General features: G+C 48.0%; 1 protein-coding gene across 2 annotated transcripts in view; it reads left to right on the top strand.

Annotated features, from left to right (window-relative positions):
- SASH1 (SAM and SH3 domain containing 1) overlaps positions 1–21,858 on the top strand; it is a 188,304-nt gene that overhangs the window by 89,147 nt on the left and 77,299 nt on the right. For both annotated transcript variants that reach the window (XM_080805787.1, XM_080805786.1), the window contains exon 5: positions 21,700–21,740. In XM_080805787.1, coding sequence (XP_080661913.1) covers positions 21,700–21,740 — 41 coding nt within the window. The remainder of the gene's footprint in view (positions 1–21,699; positions 21,741–21,858) is intronic.

Genomic DNA, 21,858 nt, shown 5'->3' with positions numbered 1-21,858 from the left:
CTTCAAGCCGCAGCTGTTCACTGAACACCGGCTCTGTGTGCCAGCCCCCATTCGGGGCTCTAGGATGTACGATGAACTGACGTGAGCTACATCAACACGGAGGGAGATGTCGTAGGAAACGTTTATATGCTTTCAGCAGTGCTACAGAGAAGAGTAAAGCAAAGAAAGTGAGCCCCAAATTGGGGCACTTGTCCACCATTGCCACCAGAGAGCTTGGAGGGATGTGTGTTTTCTGCTGACTACTTAATTGCCCTGAACAAGATGGGTGTCTTAAGGAAGGAGGTAGCGAGACATTGGGCAGGAAACTAGCACTCTTTTCCACAATAACCTAACCTTTTATTTGTACGTGTATATCTGAAACAGAGTAATCTGAAAATTAGCTAGCTGTCTAATAAATAAGCTATGTGTCAAGATGATTTAGATTCATTCCTTTCAAGGAAGCCAACTGTAGGGGAGCCCATCTGGTTATTATTAGGTGTGTATCTAGATTGGAAGTAGCCTTAATAGGGTTGGTTCATGCAAATTGGAAAAGAAAAAGCAGGAGATAGCCGGTAACATTGATTGAGCACTGAGTATGGGCCAGGAACTGATCGAAGTACTTAACGTTGACTGAGTTAATCCATCATCCCTGTGAGGTTTGCTATGATATTATTCCCATTGGCAAATGCAGAAACTGAGGCACAGAGAGGTTAATAAGTTGCTCAAGGCTACACAGCTAATTAAGTGGCAGAGCCCAGATTTGATCCCAGTTGAGAACCCAGGCTCCTACCATTAAGCTATAATTCCAGAGTACTTTTAATTGCATTGCTTATGCAGATAGAGAGGTTAGGGGCAAATTGAGTTCGTTAGCGTTATATAAATAGCAGCAGTTAAAACCTACATTCCAGTAGTCCTCTTGGAGGTAGGGGGACGCTTTCCTTGCATTAGAATCTCAGTTATTTATTTATAGAGGCAGGAGGGTCCAAAATAAATCTCAAAACTTCACCTTCGCCAATATTTATAGGCTCTTTTCTACTAAGTCTTTCACCAGAGTTGAAAATTCACTGATTTAGTTTCACTTCCTTTCATTACCTATGACTACCCTTGAGCTATTTTATGGTGAAAAAGTCCAAAAATATATTGTATGATGGACGAGGAAGATAAGTCAAAGGAGGGCGAGCCAGCAGAGCAGTGCTCTGTGGTCCAGTGAAATGGATGGCATCTGGTTTACACATGTTCTCTGCGGGCGTTGACTCCGTTTGGACACTGCTTCCCTCTTGGATTTGTTTCGTCTGGCAAGCTGGCACTATATACTCTTTTGATGGCCTCCAGTCTCCCTTTCTCCCCGCTCCAAAATCCCTGTTTCACCTCCCCCTTACTGTGTGCCCTCCGGGAAATAACCCTGCTTGTGTCGCTGTGTTCTGGTTGCTCACTCTCTCCTCCTCTCCGGATCACTTGCGTCTCTGATCTTGCCTTCCTGCCCCGCACGGGGGGCCCCTGACTGCCTGACCCCCAGCCTCTTCTTTTCACCTACTCTCCAGGCAGATGAAGTTCCTGTGATTGCCCAGCCGGGCCACGCGTGTCCATGGCGTCCTGAGCCTCTGAAATGGTTGCTTCCTCCGGTGGGGTGCCCTGTCCCCACTTTCACCGTCCTCCCCACCCCCCTTAGCTGGGCAGACCCCATCAGGCTTAGAATCCCAACTCTGGTCGTGGCTCCTCCCAGAAGTCTTCCCTGATTCACAGAGTGGGGGTCCAGTGTCCTGCTCCTGGGCTGTGTAGCTGCACACAGTCCCGCTACGATTAGAGTGGACAGAGGTTAAAGGTGGGTGTGTGTGCATGTGTGTGCATGCGTGTGTGGGCATGTGTGTGTGTGTGTGTGTGTAACCTTACACTCTGAACCCTGGGTCTTTCACAGATGTGCCTCATTCTTCTCCCTCCCATGGAAGGTTTCTTACCATTCTCGAAAACCATAGTCAGACTTCTCCCCCTGAACTTGGCCCCCACAGCCCGACTCCTTTCTCCTTCGTTCTTGCCCAAATGCTGTCTGAGGTCAGTGCTGCAGCGGTAACCAACCCAGAGGCCCCTGCCAGTTCACAGATCCTTGTTGGGTTTGGCAGGGCTGCCTTTCCCGCGGGTCCCGCTTCTCTCCTCGCCCTTGGTTTGGTGCCTGTGGCAGCTTCTAGTTTCTCCTCACTGCATGCCCACTCTTGGCAGTTCCCTTTCTTCTGCCCGTTTCCTACCGTGGGTGTTCCCCTGGGGCTGTGTACCCAGCCTGCAGGCTCTCCCCAGTACCCACACCCAAGGTTTTGCCCTTTTGTGTTAGGGCACCCACTCAAATCCACAGCTGTCCCTCGGCCCCGTTTCCCGATCTGGTGGCGTGCCCATTGCCACAACTTGCCAGATGCCGGCTCATTACTGTCGCTGTCACCCCAGCTGCACGTCCTTACACAGAGCTCCTCACCCCTTCTTAACCTTCGTTCCTTCTCTGACAACATGATCTTTGATCACATGTCCCCCTTCTGTCCCTGGGACCATTTTCTGCTCTTCACGCAGCCTTGAGTCATTATCTCTTGCTTTTCTTTCGTGATTCCAAAACCTCAATCATCAAATCCTGTTGCTTCCACTTCTTTATTTTTTTTCTTTTTAAAAATTTTATTTATTTGAGAGAGAGTGTGAGCACAAGCCAGGGGAGGGGCAGAGGGAGAAGCAGGCTCCCAAGGAGCCCCACGCCACGGGGCTTGATCCCAGGACCCTGGGATCATGACCTGAGCCAAAGGCAGATGCTTAACTGAATAAACCACCCAGGAGCCCCTGTTGCTTCTACTTCTGTAACTTTTCCTGTGTTTCTCACTGCAAGTGATACCTTTAGTGCTCTTTTCATGAACCAGAAAAGTACATTCAGGAAGTGACCCCAGATCAGTCTCCGTAAAGTGCAGTTAGGCCACACTGCGGTGAGGGGATGCTGAGCTCTCCCCTGTGGCACCTATGAATTAGGGCCTCTGCACATTTGCACTTGAAAAAAAAACCCATGGTCCAGCCCGGGCCCATCTTTATGGCCACATCTCCCACCACCAGCCGCACTGCCCCCTCTGTCTTCATGCCTCCTGGGCTGTTCCAAGCTCCTGCCTTGAAAGCATCTCCTTTCTTCAGATCCTCTTTTAAGAACTGCTTCTCCAGGGATGCTTTCTTGGTCCTTTCCCTGGCTGTAATCTTTCCACTGTTTGGAATCCAGTGACATCTGGCATGGTGATGTCTCTGTATTATAACAGGTACCATCATCATAACAGTGGTTATTGGGTTATTTCTATTATCAGACACCATGCTAATCACTTTTACTGTATTTTGTCACTTAATTTTTCACAGACTCATTGATGTATGTACTATTTTTGAGATTAATTGGCTTGCCTAAGGTCCTAGAACTGGAGACAAGAAACCTTATCCAGTCTGAATGCCATGACGGCCTTGGGGTTAAGATGCTCTGCCTGATAACCCGCCTCTCTGGGTTCAAATCCAGGCTGTTTCTTACCAGCGCCTCAGCCCTTGGCAATGTTACTCCATCTCGGTGTCTACAGTTTCCATGACTGTAGAACGAGGATGATCAGTACAGTACATAACTCCCTTACTAAGCTTTCCAGCACCTACTAAGTGTTCAGTAATTTGTCTGCTGTCTATCTCATGAGGCCCAAATTCATGCCCTTGCCCGTGGCTCTCGCTTTGTATCCTTTCCTAATCCCACCCGGCCCAGCTCCCGTTCTCTCTTTGAATTTTCTTCAGTGTCCGAAAGAGTTGTTTGCACAAAGCAAGTGCTCGTTGAGTATTTGCATGGAGGTCCTTGATGGCTTTCGTTCTTTGAAAGAAGGTTAAACTGGACTGTCCCCAAGACTGGAATCACAGGAGATGTACTTCGGTCTCACCTGTCCCCTGGCACGTGCCAGAGTCTCCTTCAACAGATAGCAGTAGAGTAAGAAGCAAGTGCTTTCTGTTGGTGAATATTAACGTTAAAAAGACACTCTTGAAACATTTTAAAAACATGTAGTGCGGAGAATAGTGGCTCCCACAAATCCCCAAATCTGTTTCTAGGGCCTGCTCTCCTTTCCCCACCCAGTTCCATTCTGTAATCATGTTCAAATCTCCTCACGTTTTTCCTCTGTTAAATAGAAATGACAGAACACACAGTACCTCCACGTAAAGGTACAGCATCATGGATTGCACACAAGATATTACAGTTTTTTTTTTTAATCCTTAATTTTAAAACTTGGAGTTTTGTTAGGAAAGTACATTTATGTTGTTTTCTTTTTGGTAGTAGGTTTATTGAGATCTAATTCACATACCAGGAACTAGAGGGTATTATGCTAAGCGAAATACGTCAATCAGGGAAAGACAATTATCCTATGATCTCACTCATATGTGGGATTTAAGAGATAAAACAGAGGAGAATAGGGGAAGGGAGGGAAAAATAAAACAAGATGAAATAAGAGCGGGAGACAAAGCATAAGAGACTCTTAATCATAGGAAACAAATAGGGTTGCTGGAGGGGAGGGGTGTGGAAGGGTGGGATAACTGGGTGATGGACATTAAGGAGGGCATGTAATGTAATGTAATGAGCACTGGGTATTTTATGCAACTGATGAATCACTGAAGTCAACTTCTAATAATAATAATATGTTAACTGAGTTTAAATAAAAAAATAATTTGCATATTATGATTCACATCATATAACTCATCCATTAAAAGTATGTAATTCAGTGGGTTCAAAAATTTTTTTTATTTGGGGGGATAGGAGGGGTAGAGGGAGAGGAAGAGAGAGAATCTCAAGCAGACTCCCCACTGAGCACAGAGGCCGACAGGGACTCGATCTCACAACCCCAAGATCATGATCTGAGCTGAGATCAAGAGTCAGACGCTCAACTGAGTGAGCCATCCAGGTGTCCCAAAAACTTGTATGCGTTTTAAGTGACCAGCTTATTTCACTTAGCATAATGTTCGCAAGGCTCATCCATGTGGATTCCGTTCTGTTGTGTGAGTATGCCACATTTTGTTTATCCATTTATTGATGGATGGACACTCAGGACTATATTGACTTCTTTGCTGTTATGAACAATGTTGCTGTGAACATTTGTATACAGGTTGACGTGTGGTCATTTGTTTAGTTGTTTTTAAATCTGCTTTAGTGAGATACAGTGTATCTGCCATGTACTCACCTAGTGAAAATACTCAACAAGGTGTGTAACCTGTTCATAGAATGGTACCACCATCACCAGAGTCAATTTTAGAACCTTTCATCAACCCAGAAAGAAACCCTTTAGCTGTCACTCCTCCATGTCATGATGACCCCTGTTCTCTCTAAGCAATCACCAACCTAATTTCAGTCTCGGTAGAATCACCTCTTCTGGACATTTCATAGAAATGCATTTTTGAAAGAAAATTGGTTTATTACAGCTCCATTAAGAGTAGACCTTGGAATCCAGTTCTTGGTAACTTTGTCTCCAGCCTCCTTGAAATGTGTAAGATATTCTTCACCTTTTAGTAAGTCTTCTCCTTTTAGTAAGTAACTCCTTTTAGGACTCCTTTAGTAAGTCCTTTCAGTAAGACTTTAGAAAGTCTTCTCCTTTTATTAAGTTCCTGCTGGGGACCTCCACCCTGTTCCTCAATAAGAAAGTCTCTCTTCCTGAAGACTGGGTTGGAGAAGAAGGGCTCAGGCTCCTTCCCTCGTGGACACCCCCGAAAACAGGGTCTCTGCTATCTGTGGTTCTGTGGACTTATGCGTGACAAGGTGGGGTTTTCTCTGCTCGTTTTCATTTGTAGAAGTAAGCACTGGAAACCCGCAGGCTGTGCAGTTATGAATCCTCCTTTGGAACAGACCAGATTCACTGAGAATTGCTGATGAGGTCTGCAAGTTTGTTGGGAAATTCAGGTCAAGCCGTGTCCCCCGGAGCTGAGATGAATGCATCCTGTTTCCACATCCTGTTTGTGGCAGGGCTGCGGGCTGGGGAGGGGAATGCCAGATCTTTCCCATGGGGGACGTACATGTGTGCACTGGGATGAGAAAGCCACATGGAGGTGTGTCCTCCAGAATAGCTTGCAAGTTGGTTCCTGCCCTGTTCAGGTGGATGTGTCCTTGCTGGGTGCCCACTGTCTTCCCAGGAGACGGAGGCGGGCACTCGTGGCTTGTGAGCACAGAGCCACGAAGGGGACCAGAGGTCGCTTGGACTGCCATTGTTTGAGCCCAGCAGGGTGGGAAGTAGAGGCAGAATGGCAAGTTTAGGTTTCAGAAAACGAATGGGCTGCACCAAGAGCCAGGCATTAGATTAGTATGTGTATTATAGATTTTTCCCTTTGATCCATTTACCAAGAGCTGTCTGCCAAGGCTGTGGGCAGGAGGGCAAGGTCCCTGTCCCAGGGGCCAGAGCGTTTGGTGTGCTTGCTGTCTGTGATGGCCGTCTGCTTGGAGTCACCCCTCCGGGCTTCAACTACTCAGTGATGAGTTAGAGTTGGGTGGTCTCCTTTCCTTCTCTGACCCAGTCCAGAGCATGCCCGGCACTGGCCAGTTTGGCATGGCCTCTCCGCATGGGCTGTTCTACTGCTGCTGCTGGTGTTGGCCAGACCCCGAGCCTGCATTAAGCTCTGCTAGTTGCAGGGTGAGGAACAGTTTATTTAAATTCTCTAAGTCTCGGGTTCCTAAACCATAAAATGTATGCAATAGAAGCTCTTTCTGAGGCTGGTCGTGTGAGATACCTAGCGCAGTGCCCGGAGTATGGTAGGGGTTCATGTCTCGCTCGTTCTCTCTCCATGGCCTCTGTGACGTGTGGCATCGCCCGTGGCCATGGTCATGTGTCTATGGTTTTCACCCTCTCTCTCATTCAGTGGTGTCCTGCGCAGAGCTCCCCAGTGGCTCGGGCCACAGAAAACATGCCCCTGCTACGGGAGCTTTCCTTTCCTTCCCATACCCCAAAGAGGGGAGGCTAGGAGATGACTGCTATCCTCAGGGAGCCCGTGCAGTCGCAGCGTGCTGGAGTACGTGTTTGTGCGGGCGGCTCTGCATCTGCACGCGTGTGTGCTCTGTCACATAGCATATTTGAGGGGCTCGACATTCCAGAAGGCAGGGGCTCAGGGTGGGAGCAGCTGTGCTAGAATTCCCCACCTCAGCTGTTCCCCACCCCAGACTCTGCTGCCCCTCGCTTCATCTGGTGAGCGAGCCCCAGCTGCCCGGCCCCAGCTGGAGTCCACACGCCTGGGCTGTGCACACCGCTCCCCCCGCCATGGGGGTGGGGTGTGTGCAATGGCTGGAGACGGGCTTTCGCTGCCAGGAGGAACTTAGGACGCGAGGGGGCTGTGCTTTCTTTCGTCTCCTGCACGAGAGGTGAACAGGACACTGGGCCAAGGGGGTGGGGTGTGGTGGGGGGAGGCAATCAGTAGATAAATAGCAATACTGTCCTGGCAAGGACACGGAAGACCCCTATGGTATCATGCAAAGTAAATGGTAGCTAACAGTAAAGGAAATGGGGTGGGGTCGGCGGGGGGAAGGAGTCAGAAAGGCTAAAGGGCTTGCCAAGATCACCGTCACAAAGCTTGGGCAGGCAGAGGTGGAGTAATCACATAGATGCATCTATCTCAGGCCTGTTGTCACAGATGCCTCCACGCAACCACGGACAGGTGCGTCAGGAAAGACCTGTGATGGGCCGGGCCGTGGTGCAGTTCAACTGAATAAACATTTTCCAGATTTCTGCGGTGTGGATGGGTTTGCTAGGTGCTGGAAAGATGCATGGGATGGGAAGGTAGCTGGCCTCTTAGGAGCTGCAGAAGTCATGACAACACGATCGTCCTGTGCTGTGAGGGCCGCGCGGCAGGGACTGGAGGAGAATGGCCAGCCAGGCCCTGGGGGCCAGGCACCGCCACAGACACAGGAGTTTGGTATCAGACTGGCTTTTGGTGGAGAAGTGGACATTAAGGGGACGTTATTACAGGGTTTTGACCACTGGTGTTTGTTGGGGCTGGCTGCTCTGTGTCAGATGATGTGGCCTGATGTCACATGCCGACCATGTGGGAAAAGGGGATGAACTGCCACCTGCAAACACGGACATGTCCTCTCTCACTGCCTCCACGTGAGCCTCCAGTTTCGACTCACCAGGAACCTGCAGGAGGAGCTGGCGTCCTTCCCAAGATGCTCACTAGCCCCTGGCCCAGCATGATCCAAGCACGGGGGGCCCGATTGCGGCCCCCCACCCCCGAGTGAGCCCTGGCCCCACCATGACATGTGTCAGCTACAACAGGGCCTCATGCCCTGCACAGACTCTGAAGCACAGAAAGAAAGTAGCCGCTTTGCCTCTGCTCTCCGCAGCTCCTGTGCAGGAGCTCCCGTGACTCCTGCTGACCCGGCACACGGCAGCGAAGGGGATTTGGGAGATGTGATCCCGTGGAGCTATGTTGACAGGCTGCAAATCCACCACAGGCGCCCACAGGAATGAGCACTGCAGGGAGGGTGGGGGTTTGGGGAGGTGGAATTAGAGGGGAAGGGAATTCCAGACAGAAGAAAGGGTATGCAGAGGCATTTGAGCACAGCACTCTGGGGGTGGGCAATGCTCAGAGTCCGTGCAGCCCCATTGCCAGCTTGGGGAGGTCTTCAGAGCAGCTCCAGGATTGCCTAGTGGTGGGCCTTGTATGTTAGAAGGACCGTTGTCAATGTGAGCAGATTGGTCTGCGAGCCCCCAGGAGGGCAGGGAGACCCGTGGTCCAGGGCATGGATCCTGAAGGTCTAAAACTTACCAGAACCTTTGTTAGGCTTCCAGTTTTTAAATTCTTCCATCCCACCAGCTAATTCCTTCATTCAGTCTTTAAGGAGTGTCTCCTGTATGCCAAGTACTGAGGATGGAAATGGGGCACTCAGGACTGCCCCTGACCCCCAACCTCATGTCTACAAGCTTGGCTGCTGTGTGGTCTTATTGTAGTCTCGTATTCTGAATTCTTTTCTGAAAACTGCACTTGTAATCCTGACGAACTGGATTGTGGAACCCTTGGAACGAAGGGTGCAAGGAGGAAATGGAGAAGGAAGGTTGGGGCATGTTGGCAATCATAGGCCTACCCACGCATCACAGTTAGCTGGAGAGCTTGTTGGAAAGACAGACCTAGGGCCCTGCCCAGGCCTCATACATTGACTTCCCCAGATATGGAAGCCGGGAGTCTTTAATAAGTTTTCCAGAAGGTTCCTAGGCGGCCAGCTTAGTGTTACAAATCACTGCCAAAGCCCATTTCTTTTCCTTTGGGTCGACGGTCCCTGCTTCTGCTTCACATCTCAGTCGGCCGTGGGAGCAGCAGTGGCACCCACCTGCACTGGGAGAGGGCACATGTCCTCACGGTGACTCTGGCACTGCTTCCCGGAGTCTCTGTCAGGTGCTGATGCGTCACTTCAGATAAAGCCTCAGGATCAGAAGGGGGAAGGATGTGAAGCAACCGGAGAGCAACGTGAGACCAGCCAGCAGAGTTTGAGGATGGCGATGTGACAGGACATGTGTGGGAATTTAAAAATGAGGTCTGAACGGTGACGGAAGCTAACTAGACTTATTGTGGCAGTCGTTTTGCAATGCATCCAAGTATCAGCTCATGATGTGTTGCTCTTAAAACTAATGTGTCCTGTGTCAGTTATATCTCAGTTAAAAAAAGGAAATCTGAGGAGCTAGGAAAGCCTGAGTTCCCATCTTCAGTGTTCATAACCTAACAGTTTTCCGTCAGTGGTGTCTGAAGGAATCGAAGGTGGGGCTATGGCAGCGGTCACAGGGGAAAGGACCCCATCCTTTGTGCTGCCCACCAGAAGACGTAGGGCAGGTGGACGGCTCCCACAGCCACGTCCTAGATGGTGGCTAGCCACTGTGCCTCCAGCATGTGACCAGCAGGGCGCAGAAGAGCCCTCCAATCCTGCAGCTCCTCCAACTTTGTCCTTCAGAGGCAGCTTCACTGACTCCCCTGCTCCCCTCAGAGCAGCTGACAGAAGAAAGGCAGGCAGCCGTAGCCCCCACCCAGGGCCTCGGCCCAGACAGCACCGCGGCCTGCATGCCCAGCGTGGCCTGGGCAGTGGTGAATGGGAGCCGCTGTTTGTTTCCACTGAGAAAGTTCTGACCCGCTTCTGGAGCCATTGCCATGGAAACAGACTGAGAAGATAGTTGAATGGAGCCTCTTTTCCTGCCATCTCCCCTCTCCCTTTCCCTGCTCTGAGGCGGAGGCTCTTAGGGGCCGGCAGTCTGGCATTCCCTGCAGGTTCATGCACAATTGTTGTTGTTTATAAAGATTTTATATATTTGTCAGAGAGAGAGTGAGAGAGCTCAAGCAGGGAGAGTGGCAGAGGGAGAGGGAGAAGCTGGCTCCCTTCTGAGCAGGGAGCCCAATGCAGGACTCCATCCCAGGATCCTGGAATCATGACCTGAGCCAAAGGGAGATGCTTACCTGACTTATCCACCCAGGCGTCCCATCATGCACATTTCATAAGAATACCAAAGGCTAGGTTTCCTTATCGTGCCAGCCTCTGCTGGCATAAGTGACCCCATATACACCTGCTACCAGGCAGAGTGGTAGCCCGTTGCGGGAGCTGTTCTTGTGCTGAACCGGTACCACGCATCCTGATAACCGCCATGGGGACATACAGTGCTTCCCTGTCCATCCAGCTGGCCTCACATCTCAGCCATGTTGAACCAGAGATTTATTACATGTACACACTAAATTTTATTGTGTTTTCAAAGATTTATTTACTTACAAGACAGAGTGCATGTGTGCTTGCGAGCACAGAGGGGTGTGGTAGAGGTGGAGGGAGAGAGAGTCCCAAGCAGACTCTGCACTGAGCAAGAAGCCGGATGTGGGGCTCAGTCCCAGGACCCCGAGATCATGACCTGAGCCGAAACTGATGCTTAACTGCGCCCCCCCGGGTGCCCCCTGTATGTGCTAGATTTTAAAGGGCAAATAGAAGGGAAAGATATTTTTGCCTCATTTGCAGAATACATAGCCATCATTAGAAAATGCAAAGAAAATGCAAAAGAAAGTTTTATAAAAACTAGCTTTTGTGGTGAAAACAGTGCACTAAAATCCTGTTTTATTTTGCTTTTGACCGTAATTCAGTAATTCTTAAGATGTAAGGACCTAAATAAAATTCACATCAAGGCCATAAAAGGAAGGTATTCATTTTTATTGGTTGCACCAAAGGGAGACAAAACAGAAGAGAACTTTGTTTCCCTTTCATTCAACACTTTTTGTGTGTCTGTTGAGGAAAAGCCAAAAATCAGAGCTTGACCCACATCTGCGGATGTCAGTGGCCAAGTCACAAACCTAAGTGGGCACTTTCAGTGCTAATAATAGGAGAATATGGACACACTTGAGGCTCATGGTTTCATATCTGGCACTGTGAATCGGGTGGTGATTCAGACAGGAGAGACCCTGGCCTTCATGAATCTGGTGTTTCTGTAGGACCAACACTGGAGTGGGGCCAGGAGAGCTGAGCCCTAGCTCTGTGATTTGCAGTCAGGTAAGTCACTTTCATGAACTTGCCAGGCTTCCATTTCTGCATCTGTGTAATCAGCCTTTTCATGGTCTCTGGGAGCCTGAAAATACAGTGGGATCGGTAGGACTGTGCTGGGTAAACCCAGACCAATGCTTAACTCGGTCATTTTTACTACTTTTATTTTATTTTATTTTATTTATTTTTAAGGGAGAGAAAGTATGCACGTGGGGGGCAAGGGGCAGAGGGCAAGAGAGGGAGAGTGAGACTCCTGAGCAGGCTCCGTGCCAGGCACAGAGCCCAGCATGGGGCTCAATGTCACAACCCCGAGATCACGACCTGAGTGGAAATTAAGAGCCAGCCATTGAACCAACTGAGACACCCAGGCGCTCCTGATCATTTTCACTCCTTAACCCACTGAATCTGTTAGGATTATATTCAGTCATTTGTAACTGAACCTGACCACACTAATGAGGCAAACGGGGACCTGTTTTCTTCATACAGCAAGGAGTCTGGAGGCTGGTACAGTTGCTCATGGAAGTATTTCCTCTCCACCAGTTTTAATGCATGATTTTCATCCTTATGATGAAATGATGACTGCTTGAGCCTTGTGTCCATGTTTCAGGAAGGACCGAGGGGAGGGGCGAAGGGCAAAAGTTATGGGAAAAGGTGAGTGAGTCTTTGTCATTACGGAAACCCTAGCTTTCCCAGAGACCCCTCCCTGTGAATTCTCAGCTATATCTTCTCTGCCAGATGCTCCACTTGGCCTCCGCCAGCTGCAAGGGAGTGTGGGAAGCGAGTGTTTTAACAGGGTACCCTGTTGCCCAGACAAAATCACGGTTCCCTTAGTAAGAAAGAAGATAAGAGGAATATTGGGATGGGAGGCCGCTGGCCCTGCAGGCAATGGGCACAACTCCGCCTTCTTCTCCTGAGCACGTCGATCTAATCTGCCTCATTCTGTTGTGACTCCTGGAAGGTCTGGACAGTTGCCCTCAGCAGATCGTGTCTGTTGCCCTCAGCAGGCTGCAGACAGCTTCACTGTCTACACCCAACAGCAGATGCCAAACCGAAAAGCACGGTTGGTTGGTTTTATAGGAGACTGAGGAGTTCCTGACCTTACTGGACTTACCTGAACATATTGAACTTCCCTAGAAAACAGTATCATACACCATCTGGTGTGTCACAGGGATACACTGACAGATCACTAAGTTTGCAGGAATTGGGAAGACGTTTGTAACTTCTCAAGGCTGGGATACAGTGCTGACCTTCAGCGTTACCACATCAGGGCGGCCATCCAGGCAGCATATATTTTTTAAAGATTTTACTTACTTACTTATTTAATTATTTATTTCTCAGAGAGAGAGTGAGTGAGAGGGACAGAGAGAGAAAGCACAAGTGTGGAGGGGGAGTAGCAGAGGGAGAGGCAGGCTTCTGTCTGAGCAGGGAGCCCGATGCAGGACTCGATCCCAGGACCATGACCTGAGCCAATAGCAGACACTTAACCGACTGAGCCACCCAGGCTTCCCTGGACAGCAATTTATTTTATCAACTTTCTTAGCGAGGCCAAACCCACAAGGTGACAAATAAAGAGTAATAAACCCCAGATGGAAAAGAAAAGACCCATTGGAGGTGGGGGTTAGAAATCATGGAAGACGACCATGTGCTCTCCTAGATTCTACACTCCATGCCCCAGGCCCGCCTCTGGGCGCGTGTCTAGCTCTGCACGGGGCATCGTCCCGGCCTCAGTGAGGTTGCCGTTCAGACACAAACAGGTCATGCTGTGGAGAGGTGGCATCTGGCTACATTTCAGGCACGATACTTAACCTTCTTCCCAGGGTGCCTGGGTGGCTCAGTGGGTTAAAGCCTCTGCCTTCGGCTCAGGTCATGGTCCCAGGGTCTGGGGATCGAGCCCCACATCAGGCTCTCTGCTCAGCAGGGAGCCTGCTTCCCTTCCTCTCTCTCTGCCTGCCTCTCTGCCTGCTTGTGATCTCTGTCAAATAAATAAATAAAATCTTTTAAAAAACAAAAACAAAAGCTTCTGCCCATGTGCTCTGTCATTAACTCTGGGGACAGTTACCATTGGGTGAACGACAGGACACAGATCTCTTCCAGTGTGTCTCTGTGGTGGATTTCAGATTCTGCAGGGGTGGAGCCTGTTGTTGGCCTGGGAAGCTGGTTGGCTACCCCCAGGTGCCAGGGAACCAGCCCCTTCTATGTCAAGAAGCTGGAGGACCCTCTGAGCCAGACTGAGAGAGACTTGGGTCCACAGCCGTCCTCATCACCAACGTCTTGGTGGTGGTGCTTTGCCTGTACAAACATGTTCTAAATTCCATACAAGTCATTCACGGAAACCTCTAGAAAATCTATGCGGTAGGTAATACTATCCCTGTCTTGCATAGGAGGAAACTGGAATTCACTGGGACAAAGTAATTTGTTCAGAGTGGCTGGTTGGTGAATGGTAGAGCTGGCCTTTGAGCCCTGGAGGTGGGGCTCCGGAACCCACACTGTGAGCCGTGGTGGCAGGCGGCTTCCTACAGGAAGAAGGCTTCCTAGCTCTAGGGAATGTCGTTCACATATGGATACCAGTCATTGGCCCATCCGTCTCTACCTTGGCGTCATGTTCAGTCACTGGTGTGTGTGTGTGTGTGTGTGTGTGTGTGTGTGTGTGTGTGTGTTTAATTCTGGGAGAAATGTGGATTGCTTTTGTCTAGTGCAATTGAGAAGTAGAAGAGGAGTCCCATGTCCATCCTAGCTATTTGAGAGAAGTTGGTGCTAGAGAGAGAGAGATAGGCTTGATTTGCAGCAAAGATCCATCTACCTAATATAATTAGCAGGGGACTGAAGCCTAACAGAAACCGTTTTTGCGACAAGTTGCATCCTACGTTGACTCTCTCTCTGTATTTTTCTGAGTAAAAGACCCTTTTGAGACATCTTGTATAGAAGGAATAAGTTCACCTACAGTGATTCTGATGGCAGTTTTCAACCAGAGATGTCAAAAGAGGGTGGGGCCGGAAAAAAGTTGAGAATGTCCAAACACATGGCTGGAAACTATCAGACTTTGAAAGTGGTCTTTCCGCACTTTCTCAGGGGGAGCATTGGAGCGGTATGGGGAGAGGGCCTCTTCAAATTGAAAATAAACACTGAATGGGCTTGTCGTGTAGAGCCCATATCCACGCATCACGGCCTTTTCTCTGGGAGAGTAAATGTCACGCCACGGGCTGGTCTGGACCACTTCCGTGACGTCTGTCAATCCCGGAAAGCTTCTCGCCATCCACCAGTTATTCAGTGTACCCTGTGCTGCCTGCAGTGGGTTAACCTGGTGCGGTTCTAACCGTGTCAGGAGGACAGCAGGGAATAAACAGCTGGGAGAACTCCGGCGCCGGGGAACGCGGGCGGAGAACCATCGACATCACATTCGGTCATCACTGTGAGGAAAACGGTAGATTGTGAGAACACGTGAATCGCTTGTAGGGAGTACGGTCAAGAAGAGGAATTGGGGACGGCCATCTGAATTACTTGACGGAAGTCAGTGCCAAAAAAAATCAGAAAGAGGAACTGTGGCAATTTAGAAACTGCGAGAGCCCAGAGTAAGGGATGCAGAGGTGACCTTGTAACAAAAGCCCGAAGATACAGGCTGGGAATAGGCTGAAATGAAAGGAAAGGCCTGTATGGGGAATGTTGTGACCAGGGGACAACATGTCACTGATGTTGTCATTGTTGTTCATAATCTTGGGATTCTAACGACATATACCAGATTTGAGCAATAAAATTACCATCAATCCAAGCCAGCAAGTTTGCAAGGTAAGTTCTACTATGTGCATGAAATCCTGCACCTGTTGTCTGGGTAAAGCAAGAGAGACACATATGACACAGAGCTGACCCTGAGAGTGAGCCCCTCTAGCAATGTGGACCCCTTGTGTCTCTCCTATCTCATATTCATCCTGGCCCCATGGCTGGGCCCCATGGCTGGGGAAGGGTGGGGAGCCTTGAATTTTTATAGCTGACAGTAGATAGTCTACACAGAATTTTGCTTCATAGGGGGAGATGAAATAGGGGAGAGATGAAATAGGGAAGATATATTCCTATGATGAAAAATATCTTTGCTATCCAAAGGATAATAAGAAATATTAAATTAAGGAATTTCCTGCTTTAGACAAAATGATTTGTCACTAAGCAAAATATTTAAGGAAGGCATATCAACTTACAAGGAATAGTCAACATATAAGAAATACATCACCACATAAGAAAAAAAAAATCAACTACCAAAAGCTCCTCAACCCTTTTACCTTCTCTCTGCCTCCCCCTCACAGCTCAATAGCACAGATGGCTTAGTCCTTTTCCCGCATCTTGAGGAAAATGCTCCTGGCTTTGGGGACTGCCTCGGCAGGCCGGGGATGTTGCAGGAAGAGACCCAGACATGGCAAAAGCCCTGATTCAAAATTCAACAGGAAAGAAACTAATGAAGAAGTGTATTTCCAGAGACTCAAGATAAAGGAAACTTAAAAATCTCTTAAGTATAGGTTTTCCAGTAACGGATAACACATGTTCTTTTCTTAGAAATTAGGTTATAGACATTTTTTTTTTCTTTTCTTTCTTCCTTTTTTCTTTTCCTTGCTTGGTTATAATGAAGTTTCTGGACAGGCCATCAAAATAAAAACATGAAGTCTATTTTGGGAACTGCTGTATGCTGGGGCGTTCGTTATACTTCTCTGTTGTGCCAGGCTAAGTACATCACAGGAAGACAGAGTTGTCTTTGCCTAGAAGCACCTAAGGCTCTTTGTATATAAATAGACACGAGAAGAAAAGCGAGCCTGAGCCAAAGTCCGTGGCCTCCTTTCCTCCAGCAAGCAGACAGATCTTTCAAGAGCAGCACAACCAAATCCTGCAGTTCTCTTGAAATGCTTAGTTCTCATAAACCCAGGGGCCGTGTTCACCTTTGGGGTTGAAAACCTGCTCAGTCTTCACAGGTACTTCTGAATATTGTTTTTCCGTAATTCACCCAACAACTGGTTTCGTACACATGGGACGTATTATGAATTTCTGTTACATAAATGAGAAACAGTATGGTGAGGTGGGCGAGGCATTGGGCCCCTCCAGTGCTGGAGACACGGCTTCCAAGCCCAGGGTGTCCCTGCCTGGCCCTGTGTCGTTAGCCACGACATCACTCCCAAGCCTCGGTGGTTATCATCCCATTCTGTGATGGGGGTTGCCAACAAGAGTGTTTTGTTTTTGTTTTTGTTTTTTAAGAGGTAGAATTCCATACAAATTTAAAGTATTTCATTCTGACCTTTGTGTTTCTCCTCTGTGGCCCCATGGAGATCTCTACTATGAAGCAAGGCTCAAGAGAAAAGAAAAGAGAGCGACCTAGAACTTTCCCTGTATGACATTTGGAGCAGCAATATAGTTTCTATAAAATCGATTTTATATGATTTTAGCCAGAAAGGGTAAAAGCATACTCCTGGTTTATCTTCTCCCCATGACTGTTTCCTAAGTCCCACGGCTCCTTCACTACCTTCTCCTGACCCTGAAGATCAGATTGCCGTTGAGCACAGTGCTCATCCCACATTTCTTCACTGTGTTCTCTTGGTCTCCTAGCTTTAAATATGCGTGTGACTTCCAAATTCTGATCTCCAGTCCTGAGCGGTGCCCTTGAACGCTAGACTCGCATATCTGACTGTCCTTTTAATATCTGCATAGGGATGTTCGGGAAGTGCCTCGCGCTGAGTGTGTGTAGAGCAGACCTCTTGCTTTCTTCCTCTGCTCTTTCCCTACTCAGCCTTCCGTGTCAGGGCCACTGCCTGTCAGGCCAGCACATCACCTAGTTCTCTCTTCACCTGTCACTTCTTCAGAGACACCTTCTCTGTCCATCCCAGCAGGAATTCTCCCCACTTCTTGACCTGCACCCCCCATCTTGCTTTTCACCCCCATCTTTTGCTCCAAGAGCTCCTTCAGGATCTTACCTATCTTATTTACCACTACATTCTCAATACCTCAAAGGATGCCAGACTCAAAATGGGAGTTGGATGAATGTTTATTGAAGGAAAGAAAACAAATGAATGAGTGAGAAGAAAGGACTGAAACAGTTGAACAAAGAATTTGCTAAAGACTGAGGTATGATGAAAGGAACTGGTTAAGTGCTGGGATGCTATCCCTTAAATTGTTTTTTTTTTTTAATCTTATTTATAAATTCTTTATTGAATTTTCTTTTGAGTTCAGGGAGTGTTAAAGTTAATTTAAAGATTGAGGAAGAAGTATTTACACTTAGGGTCTAATAGTAGTAGTTATTGATGAAAAGGTACTTCTAAGATTGGGTCCAGAGACTAAATGCAAAACTCAAAATTATTTGATGCTTATGTAGATGTTCAAAGTTCAGCAGAATGCTAATTACTGTGTCCTTGTCAGTCCTAGTCATGGAAACCCGGGACCCTGTGCTGAAGTTCCCATCCTTTTTACCCTGTTGACAGTGAGAGTGATGGATAGAGAGCGAGGCTGACAAACCTGCTTCCAGCCTAGCCATTCCCAGGCCTGTGGCTTCTGGCTGTAAGAAGGTGCTCCGAGGAGGCCTCTTTGGAACTGACTCCTGAGCATTAATTTCTTCCACCAGGAGATCAGTAAATGACCCTTTCCACCTGCTGCCATCCAGATTTGGAATCTGGTTACATCATTGACTTCTGTTCCTGCCGGATGAATTTTACAATCAGTCTCAAGGAGAAAGATGACATTTCACATCACTGCTCTGCCTGCCAGCCTCTGTTTACGGGGACAGTTCACTGCGTCCAAATTAAACTTTATATGGTGTCATTTCCCCCCTTTGCAAATTGATGAGTTGGGAAGCTGCACACTTAGGAAACACTGGCTTGCTGTTCTTTGGCCGGTATCTAGATTGCGAACTTGTGAAACCTTAAAAATAAAACCCTCATTTGTCACTGCAAGATGAATAGAGGAGCTGTAGTGCCATCTGCTGGCCACCTGGGGAAACGCAAAGATTTGCTAGTAGAAGCACCTCTTCTAATGAAAAGATCCAAAGTGCCAATCTGAGGATAAATTTTTAAATATGTGTGATAATTTGAAGAAAGTAGATACAGATTTTAAAAATTACAGGCTAGCATCTTATAGAGGAAAATGCATTTATATTTTGTGAAATAGTGAGAGATTACCTTTGTATGCAGTGTGGGTTCTGGAATATATTTATGGTAGAAGACATTCCCATTTGTCGGGAAGAATGAAAAATGGGTTGGAAAATAGAGGTTGGCCTTTGAGTTCTTCAAGAATAGGACATAAACAATTTTCTGGACGTTTTTTCTAGAGAGGAAGAGTCCAGCATCTGGTGGAAAGACAGCTGAGCTGCCCATGTCTAGCTAGAGCTCCTTGTTGGCCTCTAACCAGCTGGTGGGACCTTGGACCACTCCTGTAACTTCTGGAGATCATGTTCCCTATAGAATTGGGATTGGACTCAGTGATGGGTAAAATTCCTTACAACTCAGTAAGGGACTGTTACTGTAACCAGCAAAGGACTAAAGGAAAGTAACGTTTCTTTAGGCTATTTTTCCCGTGAAAATATTTATTTATTTTTACTTATTTTTGTGAGAGAGAGCAGATGAGTGCACGGGAGCATGTGGAGGACTGTAGAAGAAGCTGCAGACTCCCCACTGAGCAGGTAGCCCGATGCAGGACTGATCCCAGGACCTTGAGATCATGAGCTGAGCTGGAAGCAGACACTTGACTGACTGAGCCACCCAGGCACCCGAAAACATGTCTTTTAGGAAAAGTAAAAGTTCACAGACATATTTGTACTTTATTACATATTTAAGTAGTTGATCAAGAGCTAGGGATATTTCATGTCTTTGGTCCTTAGCAATTAGGTCAAGAGTTTCCTTGTTCCTTAGAGTGATTCTAAAAATAACTGTGCTGCTTTCTTTGCTGTAAGCAGGTAAGGCAAAAGCAGGGGATGACTATGCTGGGAGGTGGACTGGTGCACATTACTATGACTTTGAGCTCAAAATGCAACAGAATAAAATTTGAAAAAACAAAATACAGGAACGCAAACTTTAGCTCACATATTCTTCCTTTCTTTCTTTTTCTTTCTTTTTTAAGATGGATTGATTTTGCAGTGAGAGAGCATGGAGTGGGGAGGGGCAGAGGAAGAGGGACAAGCAGTCTCCATGCCGAGCAGGGAGCCTAATGCGGGGCTCGATCTCCTGACCCTGAGATCACCACCTGAGTCGAAACCAGGAATCAGTCCCTTAACCAACTATGCCACCCACACACCCATATTTCTTTAGAAGTGTCTTCTGCTTTAACCCCAGCCAGCTAGCCAGCTCCCTACAGTCTGTTCCCTGCTGCCACTTTGCTGTGCCCGTACCTCTGTACCTCTGTGGCCCTGAGCACTTAAATGACCCATAGCTTCTGTTGCTTCCTTTTCCCCCGTCCTCCACCCCCAGCCCTGCCCTCCCCTTCCTCCCTGCTGTTGCTTCTCCTGTGTGCCTACTTCTTTCTTCTTCGCTCTTGTTTGTCGCATCAGGAGTCCCATTTCTTTGTAGTCATCCATGTACCTTACTCATGATAGCATTTAGTACATTTTTGCTGAATGAATTAAGAACGGAAGTGGCTGTTTAAGTAAGTCTATATTTAGTCGTTTTCATTTTTGTGTGGCTAGGAGGGGAGAGAAGAGATTCTTGGAGCTAAACCTTGGCAAAATTCAGTAACAGGGTAGGTTTTCCTTACATTTTCTATGTTCACAGCTAGTGGTGATGGGAAAGAATGCCTTCAGGTGTAGCTCTCATCCTCAGCACCCGAGATGCCTCCCCTGTTTCTTTCTGAGCAACTCCCCTCACCCCTCATGGACAGTAGAGGTCTGTTAGATTTGTGCGCGGGTCAGCAACGGTCCTCTTCTCTCAGCCTTTGGCTTGGAAGGTGCTTACAGGCCCAGCTGTTGTGCTCACCTGGCCTCCAGCAGTCAGCCGGCATCGGTGGCCGTGCCTTGAAGAGAGGTGTGTTATCCCAGGTGGCTCTGCGTGACAGAAAGCCCCATCCTGCTTTCTCTGGTCACCTCAAATCGTAGAGGTCCTTTTCACCCGTAAGGTGGGCCACACATCGCCGTTTGCGTGCTCTTCTCTTCCTCTGATCGCCTCAGTGTAACACAGCTCTGGCCTCCCAGCCTCTGTCTCCCTGTGCGTTCTCCCATCAGGAATGCGTTTTTGCCACATGCCCCCCACCCCATCCTCCCTGGCAGGTGAACGTAGTGAAGATTCAGGTGTGAACCCCCTGAGGATCCTTGTGTTTCTGTCCGGATACAGGTTCCTTCTTCCTGACTTTCCTTATCCGCACGTGTACACCGAACTTACTACCCGCTAGGTTCTGGACCTGCCCAGTGAAAGGCTCTGCTCTGCTCTCCTCTGACCTTGAGGAGAGAACCTGTTTGAGCATACTTTGGTTTCTTTCCTTCCTCATTTAAGTTGGTATCTGTCTATGTGTGTTCTAGAGAAACAAGTAATTGGTTTTGGGTTATGTTCATGTTTCAAGTTATTTGGATCTGTCTGTATTTGTCACAGGCTGGCAGCCGCAGTAGGGGGCGTGTGGGCCATCTTTGGTGTCCAGACACATGTTGATGAACTTGGACACATTTTTTAAAAACATGGAATTATTTGCCATCACTTAAAAATGTGGAGCTGCTTTTTTGTTTTTGTTTGTCTTTTAAAGCAGATTTCCTGGCTTCTCTTCGAACAGAGGAGGATCTAGCCAGGCAGATAGCCTGCCTGCCAACCGTCAGCTGCCGTCTCCTCCCTCTGTGTGGGACATCTCATTGCCCACCTTTCTCCTGAGGCTGACCGCCCTACTCAGCACTGGCCTGAGCGGCTGGCACTTGCAGTGCTGGGCCTGTGTTTTTACTACGATCTGCTTTCTCTGTCCCACTTACACAAGAGACTTCTCGGTGGCAGTAACTTAACGTGTGGCTAATAGTTCACAGAAGTGGATCATCGGGTGATCGTCTAGTGAAACCCATTCCCTTCATTTAATAGAGGTCTTACCCTGGAGTGAGTCTGCAGTAAATGTTGACAAATGGTTCCTAAGTGTATTTCTAGAAAGGCAGCAGCTGGCTAGATAAGGCTAGCGGTAAATACTGTATCAGAATCTCCCTGGCTCGTCTAGGTGGTGATGATGCCGGGGCGGCTGAGTTGGGAGGGTTTTCGGTCCTCGCACAAAGGTAAGGCTCCCTCGTAATCAGACATGTTTTTCTTTTCTAGGAACACTCTTCCTAAGTCGAACTCAGAAGACAGCTCCGTAGGTCAGTATTCCTTTTCTTGGTTTCACAATTTAAATTATTTTAATACTTTATAGAAGTATTTCTATTAAGAATTTTATAGAATTTATAGAGAATTCTATAAAATTCTATAATAGAATTC

Source organism: Martes martes (assembly GCF_963455335.1).
Source record: "Martes martes genome assembly, chromosome: 6".
Taxonomy (NCBI): Eukaryota; Metazoa; Chordata; class Mammalia; order Carnivora; family Mustelidae; genus Martes; species Martes martes.
This window is presented reverse-complemented; position numbering and strand designations above follow the sequence as displayed.